Source organism: Oncorhynchus mykiss, chromosome 12 (genome assembly GCF_057628025.1).
Source record: "Oncorhynchus mykiss isolate SJ-2025 chromosome 12, ASM5762802v1, whole genome shotgun sequence".
Classification (NCBI taxonomy): domain Eukaryota; kingdom Metazoa; phylum Chordata; class Actinopteri; order Salmoniformes; family Salmonidae; genus Oncorhynchus; species Oncorhynchus mykiss.
Window position 1 is genome coordinate 79,438,655 of NC_143033.1, and position 25,210 is coordinate 79,463,864.

The 25,210-nt window shown below is 42.0% G+C and overlaps 1 protein-coding gene across 4 annotated transcripts; it reads left to right on the forward strand.

Annotated features, from left to right (window-relative positions):
• The first annotated feature begins 1,840 nt into the window (after positions 1-1,840).
• LOC110538337 (TRIO and F-actin-binding protein) lies at positions 1,841-25,047 on the forward strand. Of its 4 annotated transcripts, none has more exons than XM_090193504.1 (13): positions 1,841-2,274; positions 3,810-3,866; positions 4,454-4,522; positions 4,642-4,731; positions 4,866-4,975; positions 6,422-6,857; positions 7,533-7,767; positions 7,920-8,031; positions 16,126-16,285; positions 16,434-16,547; positions 17,215-17,301; positions 22,380-22,578; positions 22,690-25,047. In XM_090193504.1, exons 1-12 carry the CDS (start codon positions 2,269-2,271, stop codon positions 22,539-22,541), a joined length of 1,638 nt encoding a protein of 545 aa, XP_090049630.1. In that variant the 5' UTR covers positions 1,841-2,268; the 3' UTR covers positions 22,542-22,578; positions 22,690-25,047. The 4 variants fall into 4 exon arrangements, with proteins under 4 accessions (XP_090049630.1, XP_090049631.1, XP_090049632.1 ...); XM_090193505.1 differs by having other exon boundaries at positions 6,422-6,854; XM_090193506.1 differs by having other exon boundaries at positions 1,871-2,274; positions 3,810-4,197.
• The last annotated feature ends 163 nt before the right edge of the window (positions 25,048-25,210 follow it).

Sequence of the window (25,210 nt, forward strand, 5' to 3'; positions counted from 1 at the left end):
AGAAGTGTACTGTAACTTGGTCAAAATAAACATTTTATTTCACCTAATTTTAACATTCTGTCATAAAGAGCACATGTTCAACTTCATAAAAAAGTAGTTCTCCCAAGAGGCTAAGTGCCAAATAAAGTAACCGGGTTGACGATTTCATCTTTCATCTTAAATCAGCCATAAATCCACTTGTGACAGGGGGAATGGAAGCTTGTTGTGTGCAACACGGAGTGACAATTGAATGCAAACTTCACAAAAAATGACATTGTTAAAAATGTGTAGCCTGTCTCTCTATGGGTTACAGGGTTGATGTGTTATGCTTGACCTGCTCAGTTTTACACCACAAAACACCAGAAACATTTACACTAATAATTACAATCTCATCCTTTACAGAGGCCCAGCAGCCCCACTATAGAGGAGGAGGCCAGTCCATGGAGGGCACAACATAGCTCTTCCTTGGAACAAATGCAGGTACAGGTCTACTTGTGTGTGCTTTCTGTAGACTATATCAAATTGTATATTTTCTTTATAGAGGTTGTCTAATTTAATGCAGAAGGTGTCCCGTGTACACAGGTCATCAGTCTACGTTTCCTTCAGTTTACATAAACTAAACTTCCTCTACTAAGGGGCATGGCATGTATATGCCTTTTCTCATTTGGGTAAAATTCTGTCCTTCATCCTCTCTCCTCCGTGATCCGGAAACCATTGTGGTTGAGGAGATGTCAATTCGTTAGTAGGCGAACAGAAGAGTGTCCTTCCCACCTTGATAGCCACCTTCCATTGAGGATAGTGTGTATCCTACCAGAGTCCTTCGCAGAGGAGTTTTGAAATCTGCCGCACCCCCCTTTGAACCAGCTTTCGTTTTGTCTGAGGAGAAAAGCATGCACATGTTCAAAAACAATATATAATTTTATCTATACATTCTACATGTCCCCTCTCTACACTGCCTCTCATTGATTACCTTTTTCAAAAGGAGGTGAGAGAGGATGCAGAAGTTGAGCAAATCCAATTGAGAAAAGGCCAGAGTAAACATTCACCTGCCCACATCCAAACTTCCTTCTCCGATCCTATTATAAAATGGCTTTTGTGTCTTTAATATCTATTGCCCTGTTGCTGCTTTGAATAATGGTCAACATCTAGTATTTATTTACTCACATGCTTATTAGTGTACAGTATATCTAATCTGAAAGTTTCGTTTTACAATGTTTTCCTCCTGCATGCAGTCTTTTGTTTACAATGTTACAAACACATATCTGTCCATTTATTCAGGTTATGAATTCTAGAAGTTGCTGTAAACTGCTTTTATAAACTGGTATAGGGCTTCTCTGTTCAATTCAAATGCAGTGTGACTTCAATGCTTTCTTTTAACATTCCTAAATTTAATTCAGACTTTGAAGTATGTCCGTGGGTTGTAGGTCTGTTTCTTTCACCTGAATCCTACTGGCGTTTCATAGAGTGAGCATTGTCAATTGTGGGCTGCTGGGGCATGTGTTTCAAATTCTTGGCCTGGGGTGTAATCACTAGTCCAAAAAGTTAGGAAGGTTTTTCAACTAAAACGAGAGTTTCTATTGGACAAATGCAGGGTTGGTCACTCCCGTGTGATACCGTTTAATAAACGTTTTGCATGAGAATCGGCGTAAAATAGCCTCCCAAGATTTTACCGAGTTAGCATAAATAATCTAGCTACTCAACTAAGGAATGTCATAAATGCTTTAATGTGTATTTTAGTAGAAGCTATGTGGTCTGGAAGTAGGTGTCATTGGTTGCTTTTTTGGCAGTGTACAGTCTATATTTCAATATTCAAATGCTCTGAGCAACCCACTGATCACTTGATTGGTTAGCTTGTTTGCTCAAACGATTCTTACAGATCCGCCCAGGAAGTGGCAAACAGGGCGAGAGTGCAGAACGAAAAACATCTTAACAAACGGCAAAAAAAAAGTTGTGAAATTATGGCTTTCAAGGGTTGTGTGTGTGTCAATGATGTCTAGAATCTTCCGTTTCTGTTGAAATAGTCCATGGAAAATATATTTGAGCGATAAGATACAGTTCACCGACCCAAGAGGGGTAGAAATGGCGGGGTTTGTTTTAGTTTCTAGCCTTCCTGCTAGGCAGACAAGTTTTTAAGCGAACGGATCAGCAGGTAGAAAACTGAAGCAATACTTATTCAACCCCGATCACATTAGTACAAAATTCACTTTTTGGACGAGTAGGCTATTGCAACAATATTTTTTTATTTTAAGTGTTTGTTTTTCTCTCAACTGCCTCCTGGGTCCTACTAACATGACGGTACGTTTGCCTTAATGCCACTACTTGAATTACATTCCCATTTTTTTGGAGCCTATAACTGAACGGTGTTCCAAGACATTGTTGCACGAATGTTTAATTGTTCGCCGCAACCATTAGGCAACATGGAACATTGGTGATTAAAATGGTAACGTTTAAATTCGGGGAGTGGGTGTGTCTATATTCTTGTGTTTCGTGGCCTTTAATTATTTTATAGTTTGCTTTCTGCACATAACGTTATGTTTTTTTTTGCGTACCTGTGGGTGTAATTTATGCCATTGCCAAGGGCTGCCAGGGCTAATCAAACATGTATGCGTATTGTATGTGTAAGCGCATTAGGGTTATCCAATTGTTTACAGTTCTAAGTGTCAATTGAATTAGAGTAACATTGAGCTCCATGTATTGACTGTTTGCATGTGCAAACGAACACCTCACCCCAGTCGTTTGTTTAGTTAGATCCCTTATATTTTATATACTATTTGAAATTGATCTTTGAGGAATCTATAAATGCATGATTCTATAAACAACCTATAGTTTATTCCTTCAAATTAATAAGCAAGTGTTTAAAGGTATACTTCTGTGTGCGGGTGGGTCATCCTCATCCTGGCACTTTGTAAAACGTCTATTTGCTGAAATAACGTTAACAGCTTGCCTCTGAGGTTTCCTCTTGTTGCCAACTATTTGTTTATTGCGTCTAATTTCAAAATTATATTAAAGTATTTATGTAGTCGAAATGCTTTGAGAGACACACGCATACACCAGTATGCTCATAGTTACTTAGAGGACACATTTTATCATCATAAGTCAACTCATGGGAAGGTCTTTCTAAGTCTACCTCATGCTGTAACCATACATCTGTTAATGTTCCTCAGGCCTTGTAATGGTTTGGCTGGAACAAAGCACAGTGGTGTTTACAATGTGACAACTTATGAGTTCCAGTGAGAACAGGCAGTGATGCCAGGTAGAGGGGGAGGGTTGAAGGAGATAAAGACCCAAACTGAGGAATGTAGATGGAAAAAGCTTCCTAATCTTGATCCAGGATCACCACCTCTGTAAAGTACCTCACAGGTTTTCCCCTGGCTACAAACTGAAAGGATTTCTAGAAATAGTTGAGACTGCAGTGGTTAAATGTCAGTAACATATTAGTCTGTAGATTAAATTACCTTCAAATCTCTCTACATAGTGTTCTGCTCTAGTTCCCCATGTCTCCTATGTTGATTGTTACTGTTACCTTAGCAATCATTTTTATTTCTGTCTTCTCTCTCATCACTCAAAGGCGTGCTTTTTTTGTTTCCTGTTGTCTTTAACACTTCTAAAAACCCTCTCAACTTCCATGTCCTCACACATTTGAATGTACACGCAGGTGTTTGCCATGGTGCACTAACTGCATGAAACGCCTGCCCTTGTTTAACTTCTACATGGAAAAATGTTGGTCTTTGTATTATGAACATCCTATGCTGGCATCCTTTGTTCTACTTTTGTGTTCGTCTCACTTCTTCAAAACGGTTCCGTTAACCTGACACTGTCTTTCCTTGTAGCCCGACCTCCTTAACTTCAAGAAGGGATGGATGTCAAAACTGGATGAGAATGGAGAGGTGAAGTCATGTTTTTCTTCATTTCTTATGACTTTCTTTCTTGTCTTATTTAGTCAGAAGTCATGTATCACTTGTTTATCTGTTTTCTTCTTTCTTTCTAGCTCTCTTCTGCTTTCTTGTTTGATTCCTCTCCTCCTTTCTCTCGCCTTCTTTCCCTCTCTCCTAATGAGAAAGCTTGTGCGTAAGGCGATAGCTGCAGACTATCCATGTGTTATCCCAGTAATAGCTTGGTGTGCCCAGGCAGGCACAACCGGTATGTTCTAGCAGGATAAGACTGAGTATGAAACGTCCTCATATGAGCTTGTGGCTCATTGTATCATCTGTGTGCTAGGTTTGTATGTTATGTGTTTGAACTCATTTTGAATTCACAGTACAAACACTTAGATGACCCATACATCACTTTAAGCACTCTTTTTATACTTGTCATAATGTCTTAAACACTGTGTACTCCATAGGTTTCATTGGTCCATGTTAACTTGATTTGAAAGATGTCTTGCTGTGAACTGTCAATTAGCTGCTTGTGTGCATTAATGCATCAGATTGGTCGAATAGTGCTGGTTTAACTGGTGGCATGTGTGTGTCTGCAGTGGAAGAAGCACTGGTTTGTGTTGACCGATGCTGGTCTGAGGTACTACAGAGACTCTGGGGCGGAGGAGGTATGTTTTCAAATGCTTCAAAGTTATTGACTATTGCAATAATTGTCTTAGGGGATACATTGTGAGTTATTGATATGTGTCTGTAGTCTTACTTGTTTGTTCCTAACTGTGTCTTACAGAAGGATGATCTGGACGGTGAGGTTGACCTGAAGTCTTGTGTAAAAGTTTCTGAGTTTGATGTAGAGAAGAACTATGGATTTCAAATACAGGCGAGTGTGTTTTTCACTGTTCCAATAATTTTCTATGATATGTGAGGATGAGTGACAGGTATTTGAATGATCTCTTTCCCTCACCACACCCGTTCCATTTCTTACTCTACTCTTTTCTCCTGTCTGTCGGTCAGACGAGGGAGGCAGTTGTCACACTGTCAGCTATGACTGCAGGGATCAGGAGGAACTGGATTGAGGTTCTGAGGAAGAGTGTTCGGCCCAGCAGCTCTCCAGACCTTACACAGTGAGTTCCTCCTCCCTCTGTGTCCCAGCTGGCAAATACAAAAGTCACATAAAGAGGCCTATTGTTTTCTTATACTGGTGTACAGGTGGGCTACTAAGTCCATGGGCAGTTGTGGATTACTTCAAGTCTCAATCATGTGTAATGTTATGTTGCTTACATAGTGAATCACCAGGGATTTATTTTATGTAGTGATAGGGCTGTAGCGGTGACCATATTACCACCACACCGTGAGTCGTCACCGCAGTAAAATTCCACGTGACCGTTGAGTCGTGGTAATCTCCTCTTGGGCACTTGGGACGTGCTTTGGTAGTACCCAACTTGCTAACAACCATCAGGTCCTATTGGCCTGGTGCTCAGGGCTCTATTGTCCCTCTAACCACTCTGACAGCAATGCAATTAAAAATCACATCCAACAGTCTCATGCCTATAAAACTCACCTCGCTGTGATGATCAATTTGAAGAAAGAAGTTCAACAGCAGGTTGAAACTGAGAGTGAAACATGGTCGTTGTGGATGTTGGTTCAAAGCCTAACACAAGGAAATGGACAGTGCTTTCTAAGATTCATTCACAACACCCATACTCATATTTGAGCTTATGCGTAGGCCTATATGAGTCCAAGCCGGAACAAAAACCCTGAATTAAAATTGATTGAGCTATTATACAATACATAGCCTACTGCATATTACACATGGCAGAAAAACATTAAAAAAAATAATTTAAGATGTATTTGGTACGTAATTTGTCTAGCCTTCAGTATACTCACTTGATGAGAGAACTGTTGTGCAGCCTGAGGCAAGAAGCAGACTGCAAACTGTTTTTGCTACTTTCTCAAATTCTCAAATTTTGTATCATTCACAACTAAGGTTGCCAAATAACTTTAAATCTAGCGTATAGGACCTGTTTAAAATGATCGCTTTTAAGCTCCTATGCGCACTCGCGCCGAATGGGGGAAAAATATACTTTCTATTTTATTCAGCTAAATTATATTCTTCTTACTATAAAATCATATAATATAAAATGATGGCGCTGAACTTATCTTGTCAGCTAAATAAACAAGTATATAGCATGGAGCATAGCCAGATAACGTACAGTAGGCCAACTCATATTCTGTTCTTCTGAAATACATTTTCTTCATATCATGTTTCTTTAGACCTTACTAAAATAAATAATGGATTGTTGTGATGGTGTAAGTTAAATTGATTTATTACTTTATTTTTATGTAGATGTTCTGGTCTGCATCAGTGGCTGGTATGCATGGAGGCCTGGAGATGCTAAATGTGTTTGTTAATTAACGGTCAATTACCGTGAGACAGGCAGTCTTTTGCATGACAATAACTGGTTGACAAAATGTAATGACGGCCATAGCCCTATTATACTGTCACTTTATCAATCTGCGCTCTCTCTCTCTGTCTGACTTTGTCTCTCCCTGTCCTTCCTCTCCTCCAGACTGCCTGACAGCAGTAGTGACAAGGAGAACTCTCGCTCCCTGGCCTCCACTCGTCGACCACCTTCTCGCCACAGTGATGCTGGATCAGAATTCACCACCTCCACTGTACGCCGATTTGACTGTGTCGAGCTGTCACCAGTGCCCGTCCCTTCCAGCCCTCTGCCAGCCACTCAGAGAGAGGCAGGGGAGGGGCAGGGCAGGGAGCACGCCCAATGGCAGGAGGAGAGGAGCAGAGATGTGACCAGTAGCACATGGGAGCAGGTGCTGTCGAGGAAAGGGCCGGGTGTAGGCTCAGACCCCAGGATAAGAGCAGAGGAGGAAATTGAGAGAAAGTGGTTAGAGTTTGAGCGGCTGCCACTAAAGGAGATGAGGTCACTACTGCCAATGGGCTCACGGTCCAGCCATCCAGCCAATGAGGCACTGCAGAGGGAGGTAGTGCGTGGAGATGTTTTTCAATTTGCAAACACAATAAATAAATGCAAATTTACTCTTCATCTAGATGATTCATCTACATATGAAGTGGAACTCTTTAACACTAGGCTTGCTCTATTATGCATGCGGGATGGTAATCAGGCCCTCTGCAGTAATACTGACTCTGTCAGCCTTCAAAATACCAAGGAGGAGGGTGTAATAGGGGCTTAGTTAGCAATACCGGTTTGCCCGGAAAAATAAATTAAGACATTTCTCTGGTTCTAGAACTGTGAGTTTATCAGATGTCGATAGTGGAAACACTGCTGAAAGTCTCATTCCATCTTTGAGTGATGTGTCCTGTGATAACATTGTATAGTGTGCTGTTGACTACTGTGTCTTCACAAGGGTAGTTTTAGGACTCGTGCAGATCATACAATCATATCATATGGTTGCTGGAATCTGATCCAGATGAATGTACTCCTTGCACTGTCCCTTTGTCTATGATCCATACAGTCCCTAACATTGCCTTTGAGATGCATGACCTGCATGATGTGTGGGATTGATATGACTGCATGGAATATGGCATTCAAATCCCCCTTCACTACTCGCATGTCAGTTCGGTTCAACCCAGTAATTACATACCCCGCCGCCTCTTTCTTTCAGTGAGCTTTACCGCCTCTCTACCTTTGTGACACTCAGGTGGCGTCTCTGAGGCAGCAGCTGGAGCGTTTGCAGGGAGGAGGGTGTGGTGGGGGGAGGGTGGGGGGAGGTAGCTGTGGTCGGGAGGCAACGTGCGGCCGCAGCCTTCAGGCCATGGAGCGGGCCCACAAACGGGCCCTGGAGGAGCTGCAGAAGCGGCATGCCCGCGAGACCCGAGAGCTGGAGAGGGACAGAGACCGGGTGCTGAGGGAGGAGACCCAGGACACAGCACAAGGTCAGAGGTCACAGGATCATGGGGTCAGGGGTCAAAATTGTACATAGATGTCATTAGTTCCCCAGTTCAAGGACTTTTGTTGTTTTGTTGTTTACAATTTTTTATTTTAGATCCATTAACATCACATCCTCCCTTTTCTCTCTGTGGTTTAGTTATGGAGACACTGAAGAAGGCCCACAGGGAGGAGCTGGAGAGAGAGGTGGAGAAGGCAAAGAGGCTTGGTGGAGGGAGTGCCAACACACACACTCTACGCTCACAGCAGCAGTGAGTGCTCAAAACACAACTCGTTCCTTACACACACCTTTACATACATAGTACCCACTTTCTTTGTATCATCAATTTAGGCGTGGGCGGTATACCGTTATTTGACTATATACCAGTGTTGATGCACAGACCGGTTTGGGTTTTTACTTCTTCTATAATGGTATTTGAATATTTGGTTTGTTAAATGTGATAAGCAACTCCAACATGTGTAATGTCAGTTTTTGTAGTTTACTCAGTTTGCTACTTCAGTCGTCTCACTCCTCCTGCTTCATGCCGCTTTCCATATCAAGCCCTGCTCCCTGTCACTCAAGAAGAGAGCAATTGCTTAACCATGGAGTCACAAGCACTTTCTTGCTGTTCACTCTGCAGTCTGCATGGTCAGATGGAGGCAACAAAATGTTGGCGAAGATGTTGCTTTCCAAAAAAAAAAAAATTCCGTAATCTCACAAGGATCTATACTGGACCTTGTGCAAACTGGAAAACGTATATCCCAAGTGTGCATTTATTATAGCTGGGGACTTTAATAAAGCAAATCTGAGGAAAATGCCACAAGCTCTATCAACACATCGCCTGCATTACTCTGACTTTGTTACTCTCCCTTCTGGTAGGGCAACAAGCCCTCCCCAGACCTCCCTTCGGTAAATCAGATCACGATTCCATTCTGCTACTCCCTATAGGCAGAAACTCAAACAGGAAGTACCCGTGCTAAGGTCTATTCACTGCTGATCTGACCAATCGGAATCCTTGCTTAAAGACTGTTATGATCACGCGATCTGGGACATGTTCCGGGTTGCCATTGAGAAGAACATTGACAAAAGGCACCTGAAGGACTCAGACCATGAGAAACAAGATTCTCTGGTCTGATCAAACCAAGATTCAACTCTTTGGCATGAATTCCAAGCGTCACATCTGGAGGAAACCTGGCACCATACCAAAAATGTCTAAAATCTAATCTAAATCAAATTAATTTATATAGCCCTTCGTACATCAGCTGATATCTCAAAGTGCGGTACAGAAACCCAGCCTAAAACCCCAAACAGCAAGCAATGCTGCAAGGAGTCATCATGTCAGGTAATCCTGGGGCTTGGACCTAGGGCTCAGGTCAGGCAGAACAGTTGAAACTGGAGCAGCAGCACGGCCAGGTGGACTGGGGACAGCAAGGAGTCATCATGTCAGGTAGTCCTGGGGCATGGTCCTAGGGCTCAGGTCCTCCGAGAGAGAAAGAAAGGGAGGAGAGAATTAGAGAATGCACACTTAGATTCACACAGGACACCGAATAGGACAGGAGAAGTACTCCAGATATAACAAACTGACACTAGCCCCCCGACACACAAACTACTGCAGCATAAATACTGGAGGCTGAGACAAAAACCTGTTTTTCTTTGCTGTTATGGGCTAATTGTGTAGATTGATGAGGGGAATTTGCTGCAATGTAACAATGTGAAAATAGTTGTCTGAATACTTTCCAAATGCACTGTATATACTCTGGACTTCAACATTTCTCATCCTAATATTTCTTACTTTTTAGATTTGTGTGTATTGTTAGATATTACTGCACTGTTGGAACTAGGAACACAAACATTTGACAGGTTACTGAATTTAGCTCTGCCTGAAGTATCCCCTCCTGTGCAGTTTACCATTAAGCCTATGGTCAAGGATGGATAAAATACAATCACAAAATACAGATGCAAAATACCATAAAGGTCAATATATCAAAATAAACAACAAAATACCATTTATTTTTGTAATGTATGTCATTAAAATACATGTGCTTTAAAATACAAAAATGTATTTGCAATTAGCCGACCCGAACAGCAGCAACGTTCTCAGTAAGGGTTACCATGACTGTGATGCTAGTTCAGCAAGTCGATCTGAAAAAGTGTCTGCTAAATGACCAAAATGTAAAAGTGAAAATGAACATACCAAAATAAACTGCAAAGCACACTGGGCATTATTATTGGCCTTGTTTCAGGGTGGAGCTCAATAGAATAATACTCAACATGCTTTGCAATTGTTCATTTTTTTAATATACATTTCAATTTAGTTCATTTAGCAGATGCTCTGATCATGCTATAGTCAAATAACATTTGGTCACATGCGCTGAATACAACCTGTGTAGACCTTACCGTGAAATGCTTACTTACAAGCCCTTAACCAACAATGCAGAAAATATTTACTAAATAAACTGAAGTAAAAGATCAAAATAAAAGGTAACACAATAAAATAACCATAACAAGGATATATACCGAGTCAATGTACGGGTTAGTCGAGGTAATTTGTACAATTATAGTGCCTTCGGAAAGTATTCAGAACCCTTGACTTCTTCCACATTTTGTTACGTTACAGCCTTCTAAATAATAATGATTCTCAGCACTCTACACAAACTACCCCATAATAACACAGCGAAAACAGTTTTTTTTAGAAATGTTTGCCCAGTATCCCCCCCACAATTATTATTATTATTTTTTTAACAATTGTATTCAGACCCTTTGGTTTGAGACTTGAAATTAAGCTCAGGTGCATCCTGTTTCAATTGATCACCCTTGAGATGTACAGGCTTCCTTTTCATTCTGTCATTTAGGTTAGTGAATTTAAGGTACAACCCTAAATCCATGAACATGATCACCCTCATAGATATTATCCTGACCAACTTGCTCTCCAAATACACCTCTGCTGTTTTCAATCAGGATCTCAGCGACACTGCCTCATTGCCTGCATCCGCAACGGGTCTGCGGTCAAACGACCACCCCTCATCACTGTCAAACGCTCCCTAAAACACTTCTGTGAGCAGGCCTTTCTAATTGGCCTGGCCCGTGTATCCTGGAAGGATAGTGACCTCATCCCGTCATTAGAGGATGCCTGGTCATTCTTCAAAAGTAATTTCCTCACCACCTTTAAGCATGCTCCTTTCAAAAAATGTAGAACTAAGATATAGCCCTTGTTTCACTCCAGACCTGACTGCCCTCGACCAGCACAAAAACATACTGTGGCATACTGCAATAGCATCGAATAGTCCCTGCGAAATGCAACTTTTCAGGGAAGTCAGGAACTAATACACACAGTCAGTTAGGAAAGCAAAGGCTAGCTTTTTCAAATAAATTTTCACCCTGTAGCTCTAACTCAAAAGTTTTGGGACACTAAAGTCCATGGAGAATAAGAGCACCTCCCCTCTGCACTGAGGCTAGGAAACACTGTCACTACCGATAAACCCACTATAATCGAGAATTTCAGTAAGCATTTCTCTACAGCTGGCGATGCTTTCCTCCTGGCTACCCCAACCCCGGGCCAACCGCAGCTACTTGCCCAAGACTCCCCAGCTTCTCCTTCACCCAAATCCAGATAGCAGATGTTCTGAAAGAGCTGCAAAACCTGGACCCAAACAAATCAGCTGGGCTAGACAATCTGGACCTTCTTTCTAAAATTATCTGCCGCCGTTGTTGCAACCCCTATTACTAGTCTGTTCAACCATTCTTTCGTATCGTCCGAGATCCCTAAAGATTGGAAAGCTGCCGCTGTCATCCCCCTCTTCAAAGGGGGTGACACTCTAGACCCAAACTGTTACAGACCTATATCCATCCTGCCCTGCCTTTCTAAAGTCTCCGAAAGCCAAGTTAACAGATCACTGACCATTTCAAATTCTAACGTACCTTCTCTGCTGTGCAATCCGGTTTCCGAGCTGGTCACGGGTGCACCTCAGCCACGCTCAAGGTACTAAACGATATCATAACCGTCATCGATAAAAGACAGTACTGTGCAGCTGTCTTCATCGACCTAGCCAATGCTTTCGACTGTCAATCACCATATTTTTATCGGCAGACTCAACAGCCTTGCTTCCTCAAATGACTGCCTCGTCTGGTTTACCAACTACTTCTCAAATAGAGTGCAGTGTGTCAAATCAGAGGGCCTGTTGTCCGGGCCTCTGGCAGTCTCTATGGGGGTACCACAGGGTTCAATTCTCAGGCCGACACTTTTCTCTGTATATATCAACGATGTTGCTCTTGCTGCGGGTGATTCCTTGATCCACCTCTACGCAGACAACACCATTCTGTATACATCTGGCCCTTCTTTGGACTCTGTGTTAACAAACCTCCAAATCAGCTTCAATGCCATACAACACTCCTTCCGTGTCCTCCAACTGCTCTTAAACGCTAGTAAAACTAAATGCATGCTTTTCAACCGATCGCTGCCCGACTAGCATCAGAATATGTGGACAACTACAAATACCTAGCTGTCTGGCTAGACTGTAAACTCTCCTTCCGGACTCATTAAGCATCTCCAATCCAAAATTAAATCTAGAATTGGCTTCCTATTTTGCAAACAAAGCCTCCACTCACGCTGCCAAACACCCCCGTAAAACTGACTATCCTACCGATCCTCGAGTTCTGTGTCATTTACAAAATAGCCTCCAACACCACTCAGACTGCCAAGTTAACAGATCACTGACCATTTTGAATTTTAACGTACCTTCTTCGCTGTGCAATCCGGTTTGATATCACAGTGCCATCCATTTTGTCACCAAAGCCCCATATACCACACACCACTACGACCTTTATGCTCTCGTCGGCTGGCCCTCGCTACATATTCATTCCCCTACAGTTCTCTGCTGCCAGTGACTGGAACGAATTGCAAAAATCGCTGAAGTTGGAGACTTATATCTCCCTCACTAACTTTAAGCATCAGCTTACCGATCGCTGCAGCTGTAAATAGCCCACCCAACTACTTACCTCATCCCCATATTGTTTTTATTTACCTTTTTTGCTCTTTTGCACACCAATATTTCTACTTGCACATCTATCACTCCAGTATTAATTTGCTAAATTGTAATTACTTTGCTACTATGGCGGATTTATTTCCTTACCTCCTTGCGCCATTTGCACACTGTATATAGATTTTTCTATTATGTTATTGACTGTGCTTTTGCTTATCCCACGTGTAACTGTTGTGTTTTTGTGGCACTGCTTTGCTTTATCTTGGCCAGGTCGCAGTTGTAAATGAGAACTTGTTCTCAACTGGCCTACCTGGTGAAAAAAAAAAAAAATATATATATATATATATATTTTTTTTTTTAAATTTTTTTAAAGTATTGTGGAGTAGCTACAATGTTGATTGATCCTCAGTTTTCTCCCATCACAGCCATTAATCTCTGTTTTAAAGTCACCATTGGCCTCATGGTGAATTCCCTGAGAGGTTTCCTTCCTCTCTGGCAACTGAGTTAGGAAGGATGCCTGTGTTTTTTTATAGTGACTGGGTGTATTGATACACTATCCAAATTGTAATTCATAACTGCACCATGATCAAAGGGATATTCAACCTCTGCTCTTACATTTTTTTTTTTTACCCATCTACCGATATCTGCCCTTTTACGAGGCATTGGAAAACCTCCCTGATCTTTGTTGTTGAATCTGTTGGAAATTCATTGCTCGATTGAGGGACCTTTACAGATAATGGTATGTGATGAGGTAGTCATTCAAAAACCATGTTGAACACTGAGTCATTTCAGCTTTACATTTTTTATTAATTTGTTAAATTCTAAAAACATAATTCTACTTTGACATTATATATTGTGGTATTGTGTGAAAGTCAGTGACACAATTTAATCTACAGTGGGGCAAAAAAGTATTTAGTCAGCCACCAATTGTGCAAGTTCTCCCACTTAAAAAGATGAGTGGCCTGTAATTTTCATCATAGGTACACTTCAACTATGACAGACAAAATGAGAGAAAAAAATCCAGAAAATCACATTGTAGGATTTTAAATTGATTTATTAGCAAATTATGGTGGAAAATAAGTATTATGTCACCTACAAACAAGCAATAACAAAAGTTTATATCAATACTTTTTTATATACCCTTTGTTGGCAATGACAGAGGTCAAATGTTTTCTGTAAGTCTTCACAAGGTTTTCACACACTGTTGCTGGTATTTTGGCCCATTCCTCCATGCAGATCTCCTCTAGAGCAGTTATGTTTTGGGGCTGTTGCTGGGCAACACAGACTTTCAACTCCCTCCAAAGATTTTCTATGGGGTTGAGATCTGGACTGGCTAGGCCACTCCAGGACCTTGAAATGCTTCTTACGAAGCCACTCCTTCGTTGCCCGGGCGGTGTGTTTGGGATCATTGTCATGCTGAAAGACCCAGCCACGTTTCATCTTCAATGCCCTTGCTGATGGGAGGTTTTCACTCAATCTCACAATACATGGCACCATTCTTTCCTTTAAACGGATCAGTCGTCCTGGTCCCTTTGCAGAAAAACAGCCCCAAAGCATGATGTTTCCACCCCCATGCTTCACAGTAGGTATGGTGTTCTTTGGATGCAACTCAGCATTCTTTGTCCTCCAAACACGACGAGTTGAGTTTTTACCAAAAAGTTATATTTTGGTGTCATATGGTCAGATGAAATTCTCCCAAGCTTCTTCTGGATCATCCAAATGCTCTCTAGCAAACTTCAGACGGGCCTGGACATGTACTGGCTTAAGCAGGGGGACACGTCTGGCACTGCAGGATTTGAGTCCCTGGCGGCGTAGTGTGTTACTGATGGTAGGCTTTGTTACTTTGGTCCCAGCTCTCTGCAGGTCATTCACTAGGTCTCCCCGTGTGGTTTTGGGATTTTTGCTCACCGTTCTTGTGATCATTTTGACCCCACGGGGTGAGATCTTGCTTGAGCCCCAGATCGAGGGAGATAATCAGTGGTCTTGTATGTCTTCCATTTCCTAATAATTGCTCCCCCAGTTGATTTCTTCAAACTAAGCTGCTTACCTATTGCAGATTCAGTCTTCCCAGCCTGGCGCAGGTCTACAATTTTGTTTCTGGTGTCCTTTGACAGCTCTTTGGTCTTGGCCATAGTGGAGTTTGGAGTGTGACTGTTTGAGGTTGTGGACAGGTGTCTTTTATACTGATAACAAGTTCAAACAGGTGCCATTAATACAGGTAACGAGTGGAGGACAGAGGAGCCTCTTAAAGAAGAAGTTACAGGTCTGTGAGAGCCAGAAATCTTGCTTGTTTGTAGGTGACCAAATACTTATTTTCCACCATAATTTGCAAATAAATAAATAAAAAATCCTACAATGTGATTTTCTGTATTTTTTTTTTTTCATTTTGTCTGTCATAGTTGAAGTGTACCTATGATGTAAATTGCAGGCCGCTCATCTTTTTAAGTGGGAGAACTTGCACAATTGGTGGCTGACTAAATACTTTTTTGCCCCACTGTATTTCAAATTCCGGCTGTAACGATGTGGAAAAAGGTAATGGGATCTGTTGCGCATACAATGTTAATGAACATCACTTCTACGTGTGTGTGTCAATTATGATTTTCATTTAGCATTTGTGGTTAATGGGTGTGGGCAGAGGTTTCCATCTAAACCATTGTTGTACCAAAATCTCTTGAGAAAACAGAATTACTCATAATGAAGCACACCCACCCTCACCACCATTTTCACGGTTCAATTTTTTTGAAAGACTGTGTTGGTCTGCCATTTTAACACAACATGGCTGCGTCTGTTTTGACTGTGCACAGCCAGTGCAGTGTCAAGTTTTACAGAATACCAGTAGTGTCTCCAGTTAAGCTTTTTTTTTATATATATATTATTTCCCCACTTTTTTTTCCTCCCCAATTTCGTGGTATCAAATTGGTGGTAGTAAGGCTTGTCTCAATGCTGCAACTCCCTTACGGACTCGGGAGAGGCGAAGGTCGAGAGCCATGCATCCTCCGAAACACAACCCATCCTAGCCGCACTGCTTCTTGACACACTGCACATCCAACCTGGAAGCCAGCCACACCAATGTATCAGAGGAAACACCGTACACCTGGCGACCTGGTCAGCGTGCACTGCAGCCAGGCCGCCACAGGAGTCGCTAGTGCGCGATAAGACAAGGATATCCCTGCCGGCCAAAACCTCCCTAACCTGGACGACGCTAGGCCAATTGTGCGTCGCCCCATGGACCTCCCGGTCGCGACCGGCTGCGACAGAGCGTGGGCTCAATCCCAGAATCTCTGGTGGCACAGCTAGCACTGGGAGGCCCTAGTTTAGCTTTTAATCTCAGGCGTAATATACAGTTAATATAAATTAAATGTTTATATCCTCTCTTGTCCCCTCAGGTTAGAGATCCAGGCCCTGCAGAGGGAGCTGTCCGGCCTGTCTGAGAGGTACTCCCAGAAGTGTCTGGAGCTGAACAGGGCTGAGCAGAGCAACGGGGAGAGGGATAAAGACATCACTCACAAGGAGAGCGAGCTGGAGCAGCTGAGGAAAGAGAACCAGGTGAGCCAGGAGTCTGGAGGTCAGCTGGTCCCGTGCATTTAGCCTAGTCTACCCTAACACTTGTGTTAATGACAAGAAATGCCTATCTATATGACACATTCAGCGGTTTGTCAGTACGTTCAATACTATCAATGTTTTCACATTTCAGGACCTACAGGCCCGTTTGACAGAGGAGATCAGCTGCATGCGCTCCATCGTCACGGGCCAGGGGTCGGAGGGCGTTTCCCACGACAACCAGGACAGGCTGTCCTGTGAGCTGGAGGTGGGTCAGGAAGAGGGGAGGAGATAAATTGTAGAGCCCCTCAACCATAACAAGCCTCTCTACCTACAACAATGACATAGGGGGGGGCGCTTGTCTCATGTTTGAATAGAAAGGGAAGGGTTTATGAAAGGCAGCGTGCAGTTGGTTATTATGTTGGCTATTGTGCGACCGTGGCAAAATTGGTTTGACTTTGGATAGCCTACCTCCGGGGCTAGATTAATTTCTACAATTTATATTTGGAGGTTAAGTTATTGAAATTTGGAGCTATTGGACATATTTTCCCATGTACATTGTGTAATTTACCGATGGTCCCTAACTAGTCAATCCAAAGTTACCACAGGCATTACGATCGGGTTGCGTGCAGCTGTACTGCGAATTGATGAATACTTGCGCATTGCCAGATGTGGGCAGGATTGAAACAAACCCAACCTTAATTTACGCTGTGTTGCGGTCACGACGCCAAGTCTCACAACTCTGTTTTGGACGAGGCTGACATTATGACCAAAATTATCCTATTTACACTTTGTAGTCAATAATGACATTTAGAATACATGTTTCCTCTAATAATGTGTTTTTAGGGACAGTTGCTCTTTGTCTGCTCAGTGTCTTAGATGTTGGGTTGATCACTCTTGTTAGCTTGTAATAATATTATTTTGTTTTGTCACAGGTTCTTCTCAGGGTGAAGGAGAATGAGGTGCAGTACTTGCACAAGGAGATCGGCTGTCTGAGGAACGAACTTCAGTTCCTGAACACGGTACTGGTTCACTGTGTATTTGTGTGCAGGCATAAAGGTCTAATGTTTTCATCTGTAGACGGGTTGGCTGACAACGTCACAAATGATGTGTGTCTATTGATATGGCCAGAAGGCATGCTATGCCATGCTAGAATTCTGAACGGTCACATGACTAGGGGCATGTCTATGTAAAAGGACCCATAAGCACCAACTTGAAGTTCATAGGAGCATATCAAATTGGGTGTCAAAAGAAAGATAAGAATCTATATTTTGGGGAAATGAAGGCATAGACTAGGTTTCCATCCAACCTTTTTATGTGAGTAAAAAATAAACATTCACGACAGGCCTGATGGAAACATAATTTTTTGCTAAACTTTCTAAATGTCGACAACAAAAGACACTAGACGAGGTGGCATCTTTTTGTGTCTGTAAAATGACGTGAGAAATGTCAGTGGAAAAGCTTTTATGCGCAAATATTGCTATAATAACCATCTTATGGAAGGTAACCTGGAGTCATGTGATGTGTGGTCTTTCTACTACGACTCATCAGGAAAGCATGCTGTTTAGTAGATTACAGATGAAATAAATGATGAACTTCAAAGGGTGGTGAAAATGCAAGGTGTTGAGCTTTATGCTGGTTTCCAATATTACGGGTCTTGTTCTGGTGACATGATCATCAATGCTTGGCTGTTGTTTGACAAATAGAAGTTCTCACTATTTTGTCCATAATAATCTCACAATTTAGGGTAATCTGCGAGCTATTGGCTAGAGAGCATTTGCCAATACTAGAGTGGGTACATTCACTATATAACGCAAACTTTTTGTGAGAACCATCAGTAGAGTTGAAAAGGTGATGGAAACTCATTTAACTTTTTTATTCGGTACCGCAAAATATATTTTCATGTGCATTACGTCATCACGCAGCCTTTTATCCGCAACAAGTCAATTTGATGGAAACACTTCTCTGATGGAAAATGTGCATACTGTCTTGTTTTTATGCATATTTTTGAATATTCACATGCAAATCTGTTGCCAATTTGATGGGATCCTAGCTATTGATACATTTTCAACCGTTTTCCAACTTAAAAATGTGGCATAAGTGAAGGCTTTGATTTGTGGATAAACGGATGGAAAAGGGGTCTTTTAACACTTTTTCTGGTAGATGTTTTCTAAGGTATTAGAATACATCATCAAAACACAGATTGTTGAAGTAAAGACCCCTGCCAACTAATATCAACACTTTATATTTAATTTCTGAGAAATTGTTTACCTTCTGTAAGTCTAGGAAGTATTGCTTTGTAGTTTCATTACCAAAAACGAAGATATGTTCTCATTTCTCTCCCTCATGAGCAGGGAAGATAATGAAAGTTCATACAGAGCATTTGAAAAGTATTCCGACCGCTTGACTTTTCCCACATCTTGTTACGTGACAGCCTTATTCTAAAATGGTAAACATTTAAATAAAATCTTCAATATACGCGCAATACCCCATAATTGTAGGCCGTCATTGTAAATAAATTTGTTCTTAACTGACTTGCCTAGTTAAATAACTTTTTTATTTTATTATATTTAATTTTTTTTAAACATTTTTGCAAGTGTTATAAAAAAATGCATAAACGGATTTACTTAATTATTCAGACCCTTTGTCATGAGACTCGAAATTGAGCTCAGGTGCATCGTGTTTCCATTGATCATCCTTGAGCCGTTTCTACAACTTGATTGGAGTCTACCTGTGATAAATTCAATTGATTGGACATGATTTGGAAAGGCACACACCTCTCTATATAAGGTCCCACAGTTGACAGTGCATGTCAGAGCAAAAACCAAGCCATGAGGTCGAAGGAATTGTCCGTAGAGCTCCGAGACAGGATTGTGTCGGCACAGATCTGGGTTAAAGTAACAAAATGTCTGCAGCATTGAAGGTCCCCAAGAACACAGTGACCTCCATCATTCTTATATGGAAGAAGTTTGGAACCACCAGGACTCGTCCTAGAGCTGGCCGCCCGGCCAAACTGAGCAATCAGGGGGAGAAACACCGGCCAAACCCAGACGACGCTGGGTCAATTGTGTGCCAGCCTATGGGACTCCCAATCACGGCCAGTTGTTACAGGCTGGAATTGAACCAAGGTGTCTATAGTGATGCCTCTAGGACTGAGATGCCTTAAACCGCTGCGCCACTCAGAAGCACTTGTGAAACAACATCCATATCCATAATTATGCATTTTTGTGTAGTATAGATGATGATGTAATGTCGTTGGGCTTGACAATCTGGACCCTCTATTTCTGAAACTATCCGCCACCATTGTCGCAACCCCTATTACCAGCCTGTTCAACCTCTCTTTCATATCGTCTGAGATCCCCAAGGATTGGAAAGCTGCCGCAGTCATCCCCCTCTTCAAAGGGGGAGACACCCTGGACCCAAACTGTTACAGACCTATATCCATCCTGCCCTGCCTATCTAAGGTCTTCGAAAGCCAAGTCAACAAACAGGTCACTGACCATCTCGAATCCCACTGTACCTTCTCCGCTGTGCAATCTGGTTTCCGAGCCGGTCACGGGTGCACCTCAGCCACACTCAAGGTACTAAACGATATCATAACCGCCATCGATAAAAGACAGTACTGTGCAGCCATTTTCATCGACCTTGCCAAGGCTTTCGACTCTGTCAATCACCATATTCTTATCGGCAGACTCAGTAGCCTCGGTTTTTCGGATGACTGCCTTGCCTGGTTCACCAATTACTTTGCAGACAGAGTTCAGTGTGTCAAATTGGAGGGCATGCTGTCCGGTCCTCTGGCAGTCTCTATGGGGGTGCCACAGGGTTCAATTCTCGGGCCGACTCTTTTCTCTGTATACATCAATGATGTTGCTCTTGCTGCGGGCGATTCCCTGATCCACCTCTACGCAGACGACACCATTCTATATACTTTTGGCCCGTCATTGGACACTGTGCTATCTAACCTCCAAACAAGCTTCAATGCCATACAACACTCCTTCCGTGGCCTCCGACTGCTCTTAAACGCTAGTAAAACCAAATGCATGCTTTTCAACCGATCGCTGCCTGCACCCGCATGCCCGCCTAGCATCACCACCCTGGATGGTTCCGACCTAGAATATGTGGACATCTATAAGTACCTAGGTGTCTGGCTAGACTGCAAACTCTCCTTCCAGACTCATATCAAACATCTCCAATCGAAAATCAAATCAAGAGTCGGCTTTCTATTCCGCACCAAAGCCTCCTTCACTCACGCCGCCAAGCTTACCCTAGTAAAACTGACTATCCTACCGATCCTCGACTTCGGCGATGTCATCTACAAAATGGCTTCCAACACTCTACTCAGCAAACTGGATGCAGTCTATCACAGTGCCATCCGTTTTGTCACTAAAGCACCTTATACCACCCACCACTGCGACTTGTATGCGCTAGTCGGCTGGCCCTCGCTACATATTCGTCGCCAGACCCACTGGCTCCAGGTCATCTACAAGTCCATGCTAGGTAAAGCTCCGCCTTATCTCAGCTCACTGGTCACGATGGCAACACCCATCCGTAGCACGCGCTCCAGCAGGTGTATCTCACTGATCATCCCTAAAGCCAACACCTCATTTGGCCGCCTTTCGTTCCAGTACTCTGCTGCCTGTGACTGGAACGAATTGCAAAAATCGCTGAAGTTGGAGACTTTTATCTCCCTCACCAACTTCAAACATCAGCTATCTGAGCAGCTAACCGATCGCTGCAGCTGTACATAGTCTATTGGTAAATAGCCCACCCATTTTCACCTACCTCATCCCCATACTGTTTTTATTTATGTATTTTTCTGCTCTTTTGCACACCAATATCTCTACCTGTACATGACCATCTGATCATTTATCACTCCAGTGTTAATCTGCAAAATTGTAATTATTCGCCTACCTCATGCCTTTTGCACACATTGTATATAGACTCCCCCTTTGTTTTCTACTGTGTTATTGACTTGTTAATTGTTTACTCCATGTGTAACTCTGTGTTGTCTGCTCATACTGCTATGCTTTATCTTGGCCAGGTCGCAGTTGCAAATGAGAACTTGTTCTCAACTAGCCTACCTGGTTAAATAAAGGTGAAATAAAAAATAAATAATAAAATTGTAATTCAGTTACCAGGTATAAATCCTCTTCACTTACTGTAGTTCAATAACCAAAATAAACTTGAGGTGCCATGTCATAGCTGACACAGCATTCTTTCTGCAGACATCTTTGAATCTTAATTCGGAGAAGATAATTGAGTTTTTGGAAAACGTGGTCGCATATAAACCTGAGGGAGTTTTTACCATAATTCCTTTACCAACTTCGCATCTGCACAGTTCTTCCACTAAATTAGTTTATGTACAGTTTTCAGTGGAAATTGTGCATGGAGTTGTATGGTTGGTTAAACTTTGAAAATAATGTTTTTTGTTTGACATACAGTTTAAAGTGAGAAGAACCCAGAATAATGCCGTTACCGTGGAATTGGCAACAACAAGCTGCCATGTGGGGGATCACAGGTGGCTCGTTATATCTTATTGATGCCATGTTTTGACTGATGTCTATGCTAAAATGGCTCGAATTCGTTAGCTAGCTTGCCAACAACTGTAACAATGCATTTGAGAGACATTTTGAGATGTAAACTCTCATGTTATCAACAGTCTAAGCCAGGGGTAGGCAACCCTGTTCCTGGAGTGCCACAGGTATTGCAGGATTTTGTTCCAACTAGGCACCACACTTGACCAACTGAGCTAATTGATCAGCTCGGTGATTGCCTAAATTCAACACACCTGGTCTTCAGGTCAGTTCAATCAAAAAGTGTTGCCAACCCCTAATGTTTTGTCCCATAGCTGCACACATGTTGGTTTTGTTTCTAAACAATGTGTAGGTGGAGACTACTTTAATGCTTCACACAACCTGGAATGTTAATCTACAAGTTAGCAAAGCTGTCTTGTGTGGTTGATGGTTCCAAGTCAATCACAAGAGAAAAACAACAAGTCCTAAGGCTATTCTGTCTATCCCAACATTGTATTTCTGCCCTGAGTGGAAGAGGTATACTTTGTTCATCTGATAAACCTGTCTGTGTGCCCTTACCGCTATAGGAGAAGCAGTCGGCCTGTGAGCGGTATAAAGAGGTGCACGGGGAGCTGGGTGGTATGAAGAGCAGGAGTGAGCGGGAGATCCAGAGCCTTAGGGAGCACCTGAGATTGGCCATGGTTGCCCTGCAGGAGGGACAGAAACTAGGCAACAGCCTGGAACACTGAGAGACCGCCACACGGGCTCTAGCTCAGAGACACAGAGGTATAGACGTAGCTCAATAGTCATGCTCACACAGCTTTTAAATAGTTGATTACACCGATCTTCTATGATGAAACTGTGGTTGCCTAATAATATATTTTTTTGTTTTTCTAGTTGTGTGGGCACAATGGTGACTGAAGTAGGAGAGGAGCAGAAGTCTTCGCACCAGAAGATGCCGGCTCGGGGGACCACGATAGTGCCTTAGCTTTCAATGGCATAAACTAGTATCAGCTGATCGGTCATATTACACTGGGTCGCGCAAATTTTAATCTGCACTTTTTAAGCTTTTTCTATTGTTGATGTGCGAGAGTGAGTGAATGAAAATATTGGTCTGAGAAACTGGATTATTTGTGTAAAGACTGTTGCTGTGATGTATTTGTGACCTGAAACAGCACTGGATTACCTTTCTCTACATACCTACCTACATGTAGACCTACTATTTACATGTTGACAGTAGCCAACATATAAACGTTTGGTCAACATGTTGGCTACTGTCAAAAGCTGAATATAATTCTTGCCAAAAACCAAACTCTTTTCATTTCAGAGCATGGATTTGTACATACTGAGTTATTCCATGCCATTTCAGCAAGCCATGACACCCACCATCTCAGATTGTTCTGAAATAGTTTCTGTAGTTGGCAATGGGTAAGATTGACATTCCCGAAACATTTTGTTGAAACTTAATTTGATCTCTGACAAAGGTAAGTGATTGCACCCAAATTGGCAATTTTTTTTATTTATAGGATTCAGATAATATTCAATATAGTATCCAACATCCGATTGGGACCAAACATCTTCCTACTAATGAGTAAGACATGAGGAATCTCATAACATTGTCAAAACCCACCACACCCTATGTCTGTTTTTAACAAGTAGTATAAAGCTGCGGCTTGGAGTACTTCTCCATACTATGTAATGTATTCCCTATGAATCTGGTGATTTTTCATTTATTCTTTTCTCTCTCCATGCTCAGAGAAATGAATAATTGAAGTCACTTGCGTTATTTACCATAAAGTAGTTTGAAAGTACTAGGTTTTGACCATTAGATGCCGTGGTCCTGCTATACTGCCGCACTCTTATATATTTTGCTGGTCTCTTGTGTTTATTAAACAGGTCACAACATTTCCTTTGCAACTTTGTAAACAAAACCAATAGATTTGGCTCATTATGAAAAAACGTGTGGTCATCCGCCAAATTTCAAGCCAGTCCTCTAGGAAAGCAATTCAGTTCGTCATTTTATGCTTAATGTGTCCAGGAAACGGACACCCTGTGTGCGGTTTATTCCCTTCCAAAAAGGTCGGGATTAGTTCCTGTTTGACCATTTTACTCTATAGCAGTTCTAATGCTTTCAATGTTATGGTCTTCAGTCTTCAGGTCTTCAAGTCCCAAACATACAATGTATTGTTTTGTAATGGTATTGGGTTGGAATTAATGCTAAACGTCACTAATCGCAATGCTGTTCCCTAATAATTATAATTTTATTGAAAAACATGACTGCCATGCAATGTATTTTATTAGGGTTGTCACATTTTAGTCCCTAGCCCATTTCTCCATCAAAGTTTAGGACATGTAGAAAAAGTGTTCATATGAGAATTGCACCATAGGGATAGCCCTTTCAGAAAGCTGCCACTTGTTGGAATATTCAAGGAACTTGTTGAACATAACTGAAACTATACTGTTTGTTGGGGTAGTATTGGCATTTTTGGGGGTCTTACTCATTGGTAGGAAGAAGTTAATTCCAATTTGGGCGCAATCAATAAAATCATGAGATTAAATTATATTTCAACTAAATGTTTCTGGAATGCTAATCGTATCTCTGACTAACTACAGAAACAATTTGAGACGGTGGCGTTTCAATCCTTTTTGTGCTTTTTGAGGTGGAACGACCTTAATGTTGTACGTGAACAATGGTTGCTCTCGGTGATTGTTGTCATTGTGCGCATTTTACTTCGCAAACCTATTTGTCGCTTTATTCAGTGTAATATCATTTTACAATGTGGGTCTCTTGTGAACAATAACAATTTACATTTGGGATTGATACAGAGAAAGTGGTTTGGAACTGTAAAATCCTGGGAAGCCAAATTGGAAATCGCACTCATTCCTCCAGTGTGTAGATACAAGTCAGCTGAATTTGCTTTTTGTTTTATATAGTGCCTTCTGTGACTGGATAATTGCTTGTAGAAGTTCGATGAAATGTTGTCGTCTCGCAAGGATTCTTGATTTTTTTTTTGATGAGGCTAAGAAGATGCATGTTGCGATCCTTTCCCAACCTCCCAACATTGTGTAGGCATGATTGATTGTGCCACAAAAATGTGTAGTGTTGCGTCAATGAGCCAATGTTTTTTTATCTTGTATTTTTAGAGATGATAAAGTAGACTGTCTTTTGACAATGTTTTTCATATTTAATGTAGGGCATGCGATATCTTTGTAAAGTACCATCCTTTTACAAGCAATAAAATGCATGTTAATACAGCCGTGTGAATCATCCATACTCAGCTGATGTACACTAGTCCCAGTTAGGGCTCGTCTAATGGCAGTAGTAACGTCGGGCACTGATGTTGGGTGGTTAGTCCTGACTCGTAGTCGGTGTTCCAATTCATCCCAAATGTGTTCGATGGGGTTGAGATAGTGAGCC